This window comes from Vigna radiata, chromosome 10, assembly GCF_000741045.1.
Source record: "Vigna radiata var. radiata cultivar VC1973A chromosome 10, Vradiata_ver6, whole genome shotgun sequence".
Classification (NCBI taxonomy): domain Eukaryota; kingdom Viridiplantae; phylum Streptophyta; class Magnoliopsida; order Fabales; family Fabaceae; genus Vigna; species Vigna radiata.
Window position 1 is genome coordinate 20,646,863 of NC_028360.1, and position 16,522 is coordinate 20,663,384.

The 16,522-nt window shown below is 33.1% G+C and overlaps 2 protein-coding genes across 3 annotated transcripts; one reads left to right on the top strand and one right to left on the bottom strand.

Annotated features, from left to right (window-relative positions):
* Positions 1-440: 440 nt before the first annotated feature.
* LOC106776197 (ATP phosphoribosyltransferase 2, chloroplastic) lies at positions 441-4,619 on the bottom strand. The gene is made up of 11 exons (XM_014663573.2): positions 4,226-4,619; positions 4,042-4,101; positions 3,826-3,939; positions 3,304-3,369; positions 3,105-3,212; positions 2,930-3,013; positions 1,950-2,051; positions 1,695-1,808; positions 1,535-1,615; positions 1,316-1,435; positions 441-993 (listed from the first exon to the last, which is right to left on the bottom strand). Exons 1-11 carry the CDS (start codon positions 4,436-4,438, stop codon positions 898-900), a joined length of 1,158 nt encoding a protein of 385 aa, XP_014519059.1. The 5' UTR covers positions 4,439-4,619; the 3' UTR covers positions 441-897.
* A 5,197-nt stretch (positions 4,620-9,816) lies between these two features.
* On the top strand, positions 9,817-15,941 carry LOC106776023 (probable magnesium transporter NIPA4). 2 transcript variants are annotated; one of them, XM_014663317.2, is made up of 9 exons: positions 9,817-10,347; positions 11,275-11,331; positions 11,874-11,964; positions 12,036-12,196; positions 12,287-12,414; positions 12,512-12,649; positions 14,202-14,294; positions 15,311-15,416; positions 15,532-15,941. In XM_014663317.2, the coding sequence occupies exons 1-9, from the start codon at positions 10,191-10,193 to the stop codon at positions 15,639-15,641; spliced, it is 1,041 nt and encodes a 346-aa protein (XP_014518803.1). In that variant the 5' UTR covers positions 9,817-10,190; the 3' UTR covers positions 15,642-15,941. The 2 variants fall into 2 exon arrangements, with proteins under 2 accessions (XP_014518803.1, XP_022642318.1); XM_022786597.1 differs by lacking the exon at positions 14,202-14,294.
* The last annotated feature ends 581 nt before the right edge of the window (positions 15,942-16,522 follow it).

Genomic DNA, 16,522 nt, shown 5'->3' on the forward strand with positions numbered 1-16,522 from the left:
GTATGTTTAATCTGTTTACTTGTGGATATCAAAGCACAAAGGCAGCTTCTTCGTGCAATTCCGTAATTTCTTCCTTTCACTTCAAAATTTCAATTCTCCCTCCTTTCATCTTAAGTTCCGAAATACATATTCTCGAAACATTTTTTAAATGTACAATTTAAATGTAAAACGTTTGTATTTCAAATAATAGTTACCAAAATACAAAACAAAAAAACATAGTCTACATTGCACAAAATCTAAAATGTACTTTTCAGTATAAAGAGTAAAAGCTCAGATAAGATGGAGAAGGAGAGAAAGTGGAAGAAAAAGAGGGAAAAGGAAGCATCGGTTTGAAGAAAAAGCGATGAAGGCAGAAGAAGGGTAAGAAGAGGTGGATGAAGAAAAAAAGGGGAGAAAGTGTCAGTTTAGGAAGATGAAGGGAGGAGACTACCAAGCACAAATAGCAAAGCAGCTGAAAAAATCATTCATTAAGACAGCTTCTAATATCATAACCTCGTTCCATAGTTGGCCAGCGATTAAGGTCACAAATAAAAACCACTTAAAGCATTAAAATTACAACACTGAAGCAAAATCCCAGAGCAGTTAAACTTAAAACATATCCCCCACCACCAACAAGAAGACAGAGTCACTATTCTAGCCATTACCAATGTTATGAAGAGAACCAAAGAAAGATATACGATGCAGGCTTGCTACAAAATTTTTAATCTATAGAGCAATATGGCAGTAGGTTTCCGCTATAAATAACAAGCTAAAACTGATTTTCAGCTATCTAAGTCCTCCATTCCGGTATACTACTTGTCTTTTGCAGCTTTCACCATATATTTAATGTTCTTCTGCTTTGGCAGAATCGGAAAAACGAAACATCCACTGATGTCTCCATGAATTGATCATAAATGGCTACAGCCCAAGTTTAGATAGAAGCTGACGCCATCTCGGAGTTTCTTCATCGAAAATATAGGTCAAGGGTGATATAAGAACTCCACTGCCTCCAATCTGTTGCATTGTAGTCAACAGGAAATCATGAGAATCAAAGATGAACAAGAAAAATAGTTTTTGATATGAGGGTAAAGCAGCGACCATTATATTTTGCTCAAATATAATGCCACATGATAAGCGGAAGCTTTCACAAATTTTCAGAATTTTCAATCGTTCAAACCACCACCATTCTACCCTCATCTCCTAATTTTACTCGTATGTTTTGCCCCACAAGCTAACAAATATCTTCACACCAGTTTCATAAATAGTGGTGTCAAAATATCTTTTTTCTTTGATAAATGATAATAATTCCAAAAATTTCTTTAGCTCAAAAACTCACCGCTCTCAGTTGTTGTATAGACTTGTACAATGCCTTCTTAGGCACGCATATGACAATGGCATAATAGTCCGAAGTTACCTTCCCGTCACGCTTGCAGAACACAGGACTTACAGTGGGACCCTGCAGACAGACAATCAAGTGCGTTTTTTACAATTGGGAAACAGTTGCAACAAAAAATGTCATAATTAGAAAGCCCTAATACTTCATTTCAAATCACACCTGCAAACCAGCTAATGATGGTTGACTGAGTATTCTCTCAGCCACTTCCTCTGCACTGCTTCCTCTCATGTTTGCAGTAACCTGTCAAGTCAAGCATTAGAAAGTGGAATTAAAATAAAGACGACGATGGTAGAGATATTGAGAATCATAAACTATGCACCGTGAACTGCCCAATCGCCCTCAGATGTGCTTCCAATCGCTCGAGCATCTCATGTGTTGTTTCAAGTACTCCTTTACGTTGGATCATTGATTTCCTGCTTGCAATAAGAACAGCCTGAAGAGCATTCAATTGTCAGAGTAAGAGAGCCTAACAATGGAGAGAATACAGAAGCAGATTTCCCATGCCTAGCTTGTTTTTTATTGTGCAACCAACAAATCGTCATAGTCAACATCAGAAAAGTCAACAGTTACTAACCTGGCTCTCCAAAACAACTCCACCTTTGATTTCCTTCAAGTTGTTTTCCCTTAGTGTGGTCCCACTACTTACAAGGTCCAAGATAGCATCAGCTATCCCCATCTAAATAGAGAAAAAACAAAACATTACTTAGATTATAAATAACAAATCCCGCATGTATGGCAGTACCATCACTAAATTGAACATGTAGTAATTGATACTTTATTTTAGATGCAAAATAAGAGGGATAAATTGGGTAGCGATTTTGTCTAGAAAGGGGATATTATTTGTTCAAAAGATTTTCTCATCTGCACCATGAAATGGCCAAAATTCTGACTGAAAAATTACCGTATTAGATGTTGCCAACAGACCTTTAGCCCAGTATAGTTAACCACAGATCACATCCCAGACCACACCTCATAAGATAAAACAGAATACGTACACACAGAGGGAAGGCACATTGGTAATTTGATCAAATTTCACAACTTAACAAAGCAATGCAGAATTTTTAAAACATTCTTTATTTTCTTGTGACAAAATGTGCAGAAAAAGAATCAGTGACGTGACTCATGTCCTCATTTTATACTTTACATAGTGATGCTGTTGTCAAAACTGGACACTTTAATGAATGCTGGTCAATATAACACACATAACTTAAGCATAGAATAGAAACAACAAAAGAATATAGAAACAGTAATCTTTTTCGAAGAAAAAAATATTTAGGGAATATTAAAAGCAACTCAGTGACATCTCTATAAATATATTGCAAAATTTAGCCAGCTATTATGTTTATGCAGTTTAACAGTCTTTCATCCTTTATATGAAATTTAAAGCCCATCGTTTTCAGCAAGATATATTATCTTATCTATAAACATGTATGGCAGGTAACATCATCCACAATCCCAACATGCTGGGAGTATTGTCATAACACAAAAGATCACATACTTGATAATTAGAAAATTTAAATGAACGAATTCAAGTAAACAAACACTATCTCTCACCGCAGGAGCTGCCTCCAATGCCCCATCAGCAGTTGAAAATGTCACATGCTTAAGTCCACTCTCTTTCATAAATTTTGGCCCCAGCTGAACAGTAAATCCAAAATTGAGATCAATTTTTCTCTTTTTAAAATATAAGAGTATAAACGGAAACAAAAATTGAAATCTAAAGACTAACATAGCTGAATCCAGTAGCAACTCTCAGAGGTTTATCCTCAGTCCATTGAGGCATTTTGGCAAGCTCCTCCACCGAATTTACATTTTCAAATATACCATATTGGGGAATCTGCAAAAACAGAGGATGTTCCAGATAACTTATTGTGCATAACAATGACAAGACCAGAATCTAGAAGTTTTAAAACATATTTTAAACCAACCGCAAGGGATAGACGACAATCACCGTACTCCAAAGCCTCATGGACAATGATAAGATCTTCATTACACTGAAAAAAGAAAATTATAGGATAAACACGAATGCGTGGGGCATTAATCTGCAATTACAGCTAAATTTACGCAAAGCAATTTCTTTCAAGCCGGAAAGTCGTGAGATACACAAGTTATATAGGCCACATTCAATCATTAAAAAAAATGGTACTCCATCTGGCCTTACTTACAATACTCGAATTATAAATTTATCTTTTTTTTTTATATAAATCCCAAAGATAAACAATTAAGATAGAAAGAGAGGGTGTTAATGACAAGAGTTATTTTGGAAATATATATATATAAATCTGATAGATTCATTTTAATCAACTGTATTGACCACTTTCTTCAATTCTTATTTCTGTCCTTGCCAGCCAGATTTTGTATGTTCGTAATTTCAAGCAGTAAACCAGTAAAATAGCAATTAAAAAATGTGATCGAGAGTAATGAGAAAAAACGTAAATACAAATGCTCACCTGGCCATGTTCACTGACGGTATCGAGTCCCACAATACCAAGGTCAAGATCTCCGGATAACAATTTTCTCACAATGTCTTTAGGCCTCTGAAACCAAACTTCCAGGTTGGACAGCTGCAGAGCAGAAAATCAATGGGGTAACATTACGTAATGAAGCTGGAAATTACAGAACTTTTCACATCAAAGGAACAAAAAAAAGGAGAACAAACAACACACCTGAGGAATTTCAGCAACATACTGTCTAGGATTGACCTGCTTCACTGACAATTGACAATTCTTCACATAGGAAATACGGCATCGTAGTGAGATTAGTAGAGAAACATAAAAGTGCCCCAAACACGATAATCATGAGAGGCTAATCGAATCGATTTTGCGATGAGAAAGTAATAACGAAATTTACCTTGAGAAGTTCGAGGGTGTCGGCGGACATACGACCTTTGCTGGGCAAACCGAGACGGATCTCTTTCCTGTCGACGGGTCGGGCAGGAGGGTTTCCGTTGAGGAGTTGGGGCTCGGCCTGAGGCTGAGGCACGGAAAGCGAGGCGTAGCAGCACCAACTCCGGGAGCTGAGCGGAAGCGAAGCGTGCAGAGGAAGATTCATGGTTGTGAACATTATGAGTATTTGTAGTGCGAGATCAACAGAAGTGCCGCCGCTCACAAGACGAACTGAGATTTGCCTGCTACGCTCTACTGTTTCTGAACAATAATGGCCACCGCGAGAATGTGTGGATATTCTTCTCCACGTTCTCTTCTTGGGCCTTTACTTCAAATCAGACAACAAAACTTTCACTCACACTCCATTGGGGCATATGTTTCATTTTGTTTTTTTTTTCCGTATTGTCAGTAACAGTAACGTAACAGTTAATTAGAAAATTAAATTATATTCTTACTAAGGTTTTATTTAAAGATGTATTTCTTGTTAGCCATATTTAAAAAAATACCTTCAATCAATTAAAAATATTTTAAAAAATACAAATAAAAAATTAAATTATTATACTATTTACGTTTAAATGTTAGAGTTATTTATTAGATGAATATAAATTTTTACACTTTTTCATGAATCTCATTTATTAGATATGGTAAATTATAGAGATGTATATAAATTTTTGCCTTTTCTGTATAGATGATATAAAAATTAGATGTAAGTAATTTTTATAATTTCAATTAAATAAAAAACAAACAGTATTTAGATTTCATGATTTTTTTTCCATTCTCACATACATAAAAAGTAAAAAACCTTACTTGGATTTATGGCAGAGTTTTCTAAATCAATTGTTTTTTCTTATTTGACTTCACTCATATGAGAGGTAAGTCTTTTTCTTTCAAAGGTTAATGTTCTTCTATCTTTGTGAAAACCTAACATTTTTTTTTCACTTTTCAAAAATTTGACCTATTAACAAAAATAAAATTTGTTCTATGATATTTTACAATCTTTAATAAAATATCAAGATATTATTTTCAAATAAGAAGAAAATAATTAATTTTAATAATTTTAAAATAATCTCTGTAACTTTAATATATTTATATTATAATAATAATCACGTTACAATCTTTATATCAAAGTTATTTATAATCTTTATATTAAAATTATTCTTTTAAATACATGAACTAAATATTAAATATATATAATTTAATATTTTTCCACTCTTTTTATATGATGATTTGAATATTTAAAATTAAATTTTAAGTATGCATCATTCAATAAAATTATTAAATTATTATCTCATATGAATTAAAATAATCAAACCATTAGCAGAAAAAAATTATGAACAAAAAAATTCCTTCCATGTTCTTTAAAATATCACAATCAATAATACATGTATATAACTCAACATGGATAACAATAATAAAACAAAGAGAAACATAAATTTAATTAAATTCACAAGTGTTGTGGCAATACAAACATTATATTCAACACCCTTTAAGTATTTATTATTTTAAAAAAAAAAAAACCGGCTACAAAATTACCACATTAAATCTTTAACGGCCTAAAAATATTGTTAATAACGTAAAGTCTTAATAAAAAACTTTGCAACTACAATACATGATCAATAATCTCAAAACATGCCACGAATTCAATCTATATGGTAGAAGTAAAAATGATGAATTGTTTTGCATTAGAAAGTCACATGTTACGTATCAAAACTCTATTATTTGAAGCCTGAAATTCCTTGTTGCAAGATTATTACTCGAATAATTGTTTCAAAACTTAATTATAGCTGTGTTCATTTATATCATATTCATTTATTGCAATTTACTTTGAACATTATTTAAAAACTCATAAAATATTTTTTCTAATAAAAAAATATTCACGGGATATCCGTAAATTAAAAAAAATTGCTGAGATTTTTTATGTTGATATATATAGTGAAATATGACTCAATCTATTATCATTTCCAATTCACATCATATCCTACTTAAAAAAAAATCAATTGTTGTTACTCTTTTTTTTTAAAAAAAAAAAAGAAAAAACAAATTATGTCATGGTATAATGTTGTGAATAGATATTGAAGTAAAAATATGAATAAGAACTAAGTTAATTTAAATAGCATAAGATTAATTGATATACATAAGTTATGTTAAAAACATTTTATTGCTTAATAACAGCGAACAAGTGTTGGCTGTTCACATCTTCTATTATGTTATTTTATCTTAGTAAATAAAATTAAATACTTATATCCCAGTAGATGCATCAATTTTAATTAATTTTAAATATTCAAAATAAAATGTATTATGTATTATTATTATCATCGTGTGACTTTATATATCATATTCATTGCAATATATAAAGTATATCTACACATTTGGACGCCGGTGGTAGTTTGTAAAAAGAGGAGATTAAGAAAATAATGTGTAAAAACAAATCTGAAAAGTCTAATATATTTTCTTATAGATTTTAAATACAGTGTAAAATTAGGTTTTCACCTTTATATGTTTTACATTCGGATAAAAAAAGAAGATTAAAAAAATATAAAGCGACATTTCTGTAAACAATTGAAACTTTGTTTATGTTGCATTATATGTTTTATATTAGTTTCAAATAAGAATAATCATATAAAATTTCTATAAATAATTGAAACTTGTTTAAGTTAGATTATAGTAGTCCCACACAACATTGTTTAAATTAAGGTTTATTTTTTGTTACAATTTTTCTTGCAGCTGTGTGTGTTTTTTAACGTTTTGAATGTCATTTTTACTATTAATTTAGGGTTTAGAATTTGTAATTATGAAAAAGAAATAGAATATAAATGCAAATGTTTTTTTTCCTCGACGTTATGGTAAGTTTTGTGCTATAATTTAAAAGTATTGTTAGAGATAAGATGGAAAAGTTATTTATGTAGAATAAGAATGGAAATCCATTTGTATATTACTATTGAAATAAAATACATAATATATATTTTAGCACTGGAGAATGAAAATTAACTAGTACGGTTTATATTAGTTTTCATGTTATTGAATAGCCATTTAATACATATTTTTTCCCTAGTGCAAAAATGCGGTTTAACGTCACCCCTTAGACGTCGGTTTTGTGAAAATCCGACGTCTACTGCTGCACGGTGGCATTATCGTAAATAAATTGGAAAACTAGATGTCAGGCGACGTCTATGACATCATAGACGTCGCACCTGCCGCAACCTGGCGTCCAATTGCCTGAGGTATGTGATAAGACAGTCCATTGACATCGGATTTTCAGGGGACCAACGTTTATTAGGCTGCAATTAATGCTGCCCATCAAATTCCCAGAAGCTTAGACATCGGCTAGAAAGGGCACCGACGTCTACGTCACTGACAAGAAATCAAACGTCAACCGGTTCAGCTTTAGACGTCGAATAGACGTCGGATCCTGTGAAAAAGCGACGTCGACTAGGCTACAATTAATGATGTTCACCTAATTCCCCGGACAATTAGACGTCACGTAGTCAAACGCCGACGTCTAAGGCCTGTCTGGAAGGCGGAAAGACAAATTCTTTAATGTAGACGTCGGTTCTGAGGGGCACCGACGTCAAGGTTCATGTATTTTCACCAAATTCGAGGGTTATAGACGTCGACTGTGAGGGGCACCGACGTCAACTACCTTGACAGGAAACCAGAACGTCAATCTTTTCAACTTCCTAGACGTCGGATCCCGTGAAACACCGACGTCTATAGACGTCGCTTTCTGGCGCAACCGACGCCCAATTTCATTTTAAATAAACCGCAAACCCTTCTAACCACTCAGTTTCTGATCGCGTCTTCATCTCTTCTCCTTTTTCTCTGCTTCTCCTCTTCTTTTACTCCCTTGCACACCTCTTCTTTTTATCTCTTCCGGCATTGCATTGTATTTTCTCATAACGTCATTGTCTTCGTCCTCTCCTTTTTCTCTCTTCATCCCAGGTGCGTGGTTTTTCTTATGCTTACCGTTTAAACTTTCTTTAGTTTTTTATCGATTATCATGTCGTTCAACTGATTAAAATTGACCTTTTTTGTGTTGTGTTTTAGTGCAATTTTGATTCACTCTTTGGGTAACATAGTGCAACATTCTCCCTTTGCTGGTTTCCTCACTAAAAGAGTGGCAATCTTTTGAGTTTTCTAGTTCTTCCGACCCAAAATGGAATTTGGGTCCTTGTCTACTTCTCGACACCGTAATTTTTTTCTGTTGTGGTTGAATAATTGGAAGTAGCCATGGACTCAGGTTCGGTTTTGGGTTGAAAGCACTAGAAGATTCAAAAGACGCAAGTTTTTTTTTTGTGGGGAAACTAGCGAGAGGATAGTGTTACACAATGCTACCGAAAGCCTGAATCAAAACTGCACTAAAACACAAAGTCGTTGTTAGACGTCGGTTAAAGCCATGTCCGACGTCTATAACAACACAGACGTCGGTTAGTATCATTTTAAATCTCTTTATATATTCATGTTGACGTCGGTTTAATTATAGGTGGACGTCTATATAGAGTAATTAGACGTCGGAGTGAGTATAAGCAGACGTTTATATAGATGTCGGTGGATATTGTTAACCGACATTTATATGGACGTCAGTTCTGACGAATTTCGACGTCTTGTAGACGTCACCCGTATAGACGTCAGTTTTGAAAGTGACATTAAAAGCTCAAATTAACCGACGTTAAACAGCGTTTTTGCACTAGTGTTTGATAATAAATATAAAAACAACTGTAATGAAAATCTTAAAAAAAATTATCAATAAAAAATTATATTTATCATTTTTATACTAAATAATAATATAAATATTTCTATGATTAAATATTTTTTCGTTTTAGTATGTAAAAATAAATTTATTTTTCTAATAAAAATTAGCATATACATAAAACTCGGTATAAACTTTTAAATAACTATACTTAAACCAGAATAAATTAAAATATTATATTTAATAAAGGTTTTTGGTGAAGATACAACAGATAAAATCAACAGTCACGTGTCAGTCAATTTTTCTATATTCATCATCCAAAAAATAACATATACAAAATGACAATTTATTATTTCAAATAAAATGAAGGTGATATGACGTAATTATTAATAAAAAATTATAAAAAAGCTATAAGAAAGTAATTAAGGACGTGGGAAAAATACAGGTGCACCAAGAACTTGTTACGTTGTCGTTTTAGCCTTTTGCTTACTCATTTAAGTCAAAAGTCCACTTCATTTTGTCATAGACGTTACTGAATTAAACATAAGAAAAAAAATCATCATGGATTTGATCGAAAATTTTGGATCCTAAAATAAGCAAAGTCGGCAAAATTTTTTTTTTTTTTTTTACAGTTTAAAGTTGTTTTTATCAGCAAAAACTATGGAGAAAAATAATTATTTATCAATATTGTTCTTATCGTTTTTAAATTTAAACAGAAAAATGAAAAAAAAGTATATGATTTTTGGTGCGGAAATGAATGGTATTGATTTGGTTGTTCTAAAGATGACACTGCAACCATAATAATAAAAATAATAAATAATAATAATAAAAAAAAAAATATACATATTAATGGTAATAGATAAAAGAAAAAGAAGGGTAGGAAGAAAAGAAGAGAAGTTGAGAGAGAAAGAGAGTAATTCCCGATGAAGTAAAGATTAGCAGCGAATCAACAATGGAGTGTTGCAGTCGTCGACCTTGTTAGCAGTCTCACTCGCACTGTAAAAACTGTGTATACTTTTTATTTATCTTCTCTCAATTTCTCTCTCTCTTTCTCAATGTATCATGCTTATGCAATTGCAATTGCAAAGCATTTCCGATCCAGAGGGAGAGAACCTTTGTGACAGCTCTATCAACCCACGAAAACCCTATTCAGGGTCAGATTCTTGATTCTTTCGTTTCTCTGCCCGAGATCTCGCTCTGTACCCACGGCTAGGGTTTTGCTTCGCTTCTTCTTGCGTCCGCCATGGCGAGTTCTTCGGCTTCCAGCTGGCGCGAGGGAATGTCCTCTGACAACATAAAGGGTTTATGCCTCGCTCTCTCCTCCAGCTTCTTCATCGGTGCCAGCTTCATTGTCAAAAAGAAGGGTTTGAAGAAGGCTGGTGCCAGTGGACTCAGGGCCGGTATCCTTCATTCTTCACCGTCGATTGCATTTCATTTCCTTTTACTTTTCTACTTCTTTTACTTGCTACTGCCTTTGATTTTAACTGCTGTTTATTTCTCCTGCTTCACTGATCTCTGCCTATTTAGTTTTTCTCCACTTGTTTGGTTTAGGGTATGGAATGGTCTAGGTTAAATTTTATGGGGATCTGTAGGTTTTTCTTCATTTCTCTTGGCTACTCGAGTTCAATTGTCTGAAATCTCTCAAGTTTAAACTCGATGCGCTGTCTTTTTGTATGACTCCGTCTCATTTTACAACACAAATAGACTTAGAAAATGCAGACTGGGTGATATTTTTAAATTATTCTGACGGGCTTGCGGGGAAAGAAAACAGTTTTTTGTGCTCAATTCTAGTCCATTTTCTAGGTGTTTTTTTTTTTTTTTTTCATTTTCTCGTTTCAACAAGTATTTTCTTGTGCTCCTTGGGATGAAGTGAAGAGAGATCTAGATTGTTTTCGCGGTGCGTTCACCGACACTCAAAAAATGGAGTCTGTGTGACCTGAGTTCCTGCTTTAAATGTTAGAAACGTGGTGGAAGAACTGGCTGCTAGTTAAACGTTTGCTCATCTGTAGGCAAATCTCTTATTCTTCTCCTGCAGATACACTTTTTTTTAATATTTAAATGAAATGGAGGCTTATCAACTCGATCGGTTCAGCCTTAGATTTATTTGTTTACTAAATGCTTATCGTTTTCTCTGAATCATTTAATCTACAAATCGTCGTTGTCTAATTTTCTTTTTTTTTTTTTTTGTGGCATTTGCTCTTTCTGTTAGGATGGATATAGTACAAGTCTTATGTTATCGTGCTGTTACTAGTTTATATTATTTTGCTTCATGGTCTCCGTGAAGGATCATGTGCAACAGTGACTGATTATACAATTTCATCTGACAGGAAGTGGAGGTTATTCTTACTTGTACGAGCCACTTTGGTGGGTGGGAATGATAACAAGTGAGTTATACGTTATTCTGTTTGGTTTTGATAGGACCAGTGACTTGAATGTATTGTTGATTTTTCCTTTCCTAAGTTTATCCTCGAGTTCCCACTTTTTTTTTTTTTTTTTTTTTTTTTTTTTTTTTTTTTTTTTAGTTTTGTTGAGTTTGCAGTTATCTTAGAAATGCAGAAAGTAATGTAGTTACTATGCTTTTATAAATACAGATTCAGTTCTATGCAGAACCTTAACTGATCCAAAGATCATTCATATACTTGTTTTCCCCTTCATCTCTTTGTTTCCATTTTCTGGAACTTATTACAAATATTTATGCACAAAAGTAAATAAAGGTTGCTAAGACTTGTACCTTCCATCTATTCAGCCTAACTTTTTCTTTTCTTTCCTTTTTTTGCTTCACTCATTTTCCAAGGGAATATTTCATCATGGACAAGAGGCCGTTTAAAGATGTTAACAAAATTTCCACAAACAATTTATTGATACGAGTTGCTTATTATATTGAGAAGATTCAATTTTTTTTCTAACACATCTTCAATCTCAACAGTGATTGTAGGAGAGATTGCCAATTTTGCTGCTTATGCATTTGCTCCAGCTATATTGGTCACTCCACTTGGTGCTCTCAGCATTATTATCAGGCATGATACCACTTAGGCTCAGATTCTTGCTTGACTATTGGTATATTCTGACTTGTGACATTTTCTTGCAGTGCTGCTCTTGCTCATATTATTTTAAGGGAGAGGCTACATATTTTTGGAATTCTTGGTTGTGTTTTGTGTGTTGTGGGATCTACAACAATTGTTTTGCATGCACCTCAAGAACGGGAAATTGAATCTGTGACAGAAGTGTGGGATCTTGCTATGGAGCCAGGTAGCCATGTTCCTACGTGGTATACTACTCCCTGTACTCAATAAATGTTGTGTTGAATGACTAACCAAGAACAAGATCGTTCTTCTGCAGCTTTTCTCTTGTATGCGGCTTTAGTTATAACAGCTACTTTTATCCTTATCTTCCACTTCATTCCTCTCTATGGACAGACACACATAATGGTTTATATTGGTGTTTGTTCCCTTGTAGGTTCTCTAACGGTATGTCTCATTATCTCGTTGATGACTTTCTAATAGTAGTTTTTCTCTTTGTTATTTCCTCCCTGTATTTGTATTATAAGGTTTTCCTTTCTAACAGGTTATGAGTGTTAAGGCTCTTGGAATTGCCATTAAGTTAACACTGTCTGGGATGAATCAGCTAATATTCCCTCAAACTTGGGCATTCACTCTAGTTGTAACAGCTTGTGTTCTTACCCAAATGAATTATTTAAATAAGGTACGATTTTTTCTTGAACCATAATTTGTTGTGTAAGTCTTTTAACTTTTAACATGTTGCCATCACATATGACCTTGTGATCTCTCAGTAAACTACTGTGATTGATTGAAATTTTTGTCCAACAAAGAACATAGTTGGTCACATCCACTCTTTAATGAATACATAGTATCAAATACGTAAACAAGGGAACTATGTAAAATGCTTGCATTTAAATGATAAAGAAAGTCCAGTCCCCAGATTTGACAGGAAAATTGACAGTTAAATGAGGAAGAAGATCAACAAGGTAAAAAGGAACAGTGTGACTCTCATTTGTCAGTTGGCCAAGAATTCATCATCTTTTAGTATTTTTTGGAAAACCCTGAAGCTAAAGTTCCAAGTTTCACCCGTGTGGCATGCTAACTGTTGGAAATTCAAAATCACCTTCATTTAAAAGTGGATCCTACATAAACAGTTAGAATAGTTATGCACATGGAAATTTTGGCTTTTTCCGAGTGAGAATATAATATGTATCTATCATATTTTTAGGAAAAATATAATAAAATTGAGTGGTCGCTCAGTAAATTAGTGAATTCAATTGAGACGTTGATCAATATTCAAATGGCTGAAGTTGGGTAATAACATTGGAAGAAGGTCTGAGAATGCAAGTGTGATGAATTTTATAATTTAAGACTGGGAGAATTGTCAACAACACACTCTATATTATTGGCTGGAATTTGTTAGAAATAACAAATGCACATAAAGGAAGGTTAAGGCATGGTTGTCAAACTCGAGATAACACTTAGACTCGAGATTTTATGACTCTAGGTAGAGAAAAGGTATTAACTTACAATGAAACTCTATTCTGGATAAATTCTGGACAGTTTGTTAAACTTATGTAAACTCGAGTTAAGAAGTGAGAGTCAAAGAGTTTAAAAATTAATGTAATTTTTTAGCCCCACCCTAACCCCTTTGACCCCATAGCTATAGTGTTTTCCAAAGCTCAATGATTTGAGGAAATTAACTCCTTTTTAAAATGTTCACTTTATTAATTTGCTTGTGCAAATTTATTTATGATTTGGTCATTTAAATGGTTTGATCTTATTTAGTACAAATGTTTTATCTCACTTTATTTTTGTAAATGCTATTTTGCTTTACTTTAAAGTTGAAATGTTGATTTTTCCCAAAGACTATTATGTTATGGGAATGTCATTAATTGTTTTTTCAATATCATCATTTTATATTAGGTAAAACTTTTATGAGTTTATGTATCGAGGCTTCATGAGCTTATGTAGTCTTGAGTTTGACAACTTTGGGTTAGGTATCTGAGTGGTCTATTATAGGAATAAGTTCATTTTCTCTCTGGCTTTAACGTTTGAATTTGCAGTATTAGGATAAAACTACATGTTTTCATGGTCCTGGATGTATTTTGTCGTGGTTCTGCTAGTTACTAAAATTATGCAATTATTTTTATGCATCTGAGTCTCATGATTTGGGGTATATTGAATACTTCTTCCTACTTTGCCATTCATTTGATATGCTTTTTTTTTTTTTTTTTTTTCATTTCTGCTATCAGGCACTGGATACTTTTAATACGGCTGTGGTATCTCCTATATATTATGTCATGTTCACAACATTCACCATTGTGGCTAGTGTTATTATGTTTAAGGTAAGTTTTTTTGTCTAACAGGTATTCTTGGACGGCACTACATTGCTTTGCTTTAGGATTCTATCAGTTTTGTTAAAATAATCAGTATTGGTTTTATATTGTTTGATATAGATTCTATCAGTTTTGTTAAAATACTAAGTATTGGTTTTATATTGTGTAATATGTTGTAAAGCTTCCTTCAGGATATAAGTTTTAAGTATCTTTCTTTCTACCCTACTTTAATGTTTGTTTAGAATTCCATTTGTTTTCATTGTGACTGTAAAACAGAGGCAGAGAAGCTCAGACTTGAGAATTCTTTTTTGTTTGCTCCTTGAAAGTGTGTGAAATTCCAGCCCTCTGATTATTTATATTTATGCTATATTTTTGTCAATCGTCATTATACTACTTGTTAGTTTGTTAAGGTTTACGCATGTAAGAAGGAATCTTGTAGAAGCCTCAATAAGGATAATGGATCAATCGGTGGGAAAGCCCGATCTCCTTTCCAAATGCAGAGTGACCAGGAAAAACTGGTGGGGAAAACTTTACGAGGGATTTGAGTCAATATTATAGAGATATGATTTATGATAAAAGTATTATGATATTGGTTGGATGGAGTGAGTAACCAATCCGTTAATGGGGAAAGGATGGATTGTTGCTGTTAGTTTGTTAGGATAATGCTTAATATCATTTTGTTTTGGTGTTGTCACATGATATTCCACGATATTTGTATGCTGGTTGTTGACTATAAGTATGTCAACCTAGTTTTATTTGCCAATACCTTTGTGATAAAATGCTTACAAATGAAGTGCGAGGTAGATGCTTTTATGAATAAACGTGAGTGTAGATTCAATAGGTTGTTAAGCAACTTTTGTTGCTTCCCTTATTAAGCATACGGACTGCAAATATTTAATTTCATCAATTTGATTGCCATGCATCTGATGTTCGAATCACCAGTTCAAATGTTTCTTGCACATTCATTGTCTGTCAAATCTGGAATATTTTGAAAGTTAACCTTTGAGAATTGAATTTGATGTCAGGACTGGGATAGGCAAAGTCCAACGCAAGTTATCACAGAAATATGCGGGTTTGTGACCATTCTTTCGGGAACTTTTCTTCTCCACAAAACTAAGGATATGGCTGATGGTATGATCTAGCGATCTTACAGTATCAATTTCATATTATTAACGAAACTGCAGCTCATACGTATAGGGCCTTGGAAATCTTGATACGTATTTTACTAATAATACTTGATGTGCAGGTTTACAGACATCTCCATCTATTAGACTTGCTAAGCATTCAGAAGAGGATGGGTTTGATGGTGGGGAAGGCATTCCTCTTAGACGGCAAGAATCGATGAGATCAACATGATAATATTTCTTGTATAACATGTTGCTTTTCTAAATGAGCTTGAGGCAGTGGGGAGGGATTTTGCCAAGTTCGTCGTCTGTATTTTACTCTGATTATTTCCCTCCCCGTCATATTTTTTTCCTCATACAGTTGGAGTCGAAGGATGAGAGTTTGGCATCACCGTTGATGATTATGCTTTCTGATCTTGCCTTGCGTACTCCTCTACTCTCCTCCGTACCCAATGTAATTTTCTGCACATTCATTATATATAGTGTACCTCAGTTAAATGAAAATATTCATCATCAAATTTTGAACTCGACACTCTCTGCTGCCATTTCAACTCCATATTTTCTGCTTCTTTTACCTAAATATGGTAAATCAGGCTTGTAAGATTCCAGCTCCAATGCATTGCCTGCCTCATTGTTTTAAATTTTAGTCCATATATAGATTCAGCAAAAAAAAATAAAATTGGTAAAATGAATAGACACTCCAGTTTTTTTTTTTTTCTTTACAGACTTGCATTCTATGTTGAACTCGGTATTGCAAAGAATTAGGAGTTTCTTGACAATATTGAAGAAACTAAAAGAAATTTCAAATTAGTAAAGATTTCGTTTTTCTTTATATTTGTAACTTATATATTAAATTACTAATGGTTTTGAAATTTTACAGATTTTTACCCTCAACTTTTTTAAGTACCATGATTATCTTTTCTGATGTTTTATTATTTTATATTAACCCTTTATATTTTCAAGTTAAATTTTCAATTTTTATTAAGTTCAAATATTGTTTTTTTAATTACAATTTAACTGAAATAAATTGGTAGAAAGGTAGTAAAATCTGAGTGAAAAAAAAGCCAGAGTAATTTTAAAAAACTGTTTATATGAAATCATCTTTATTAATTA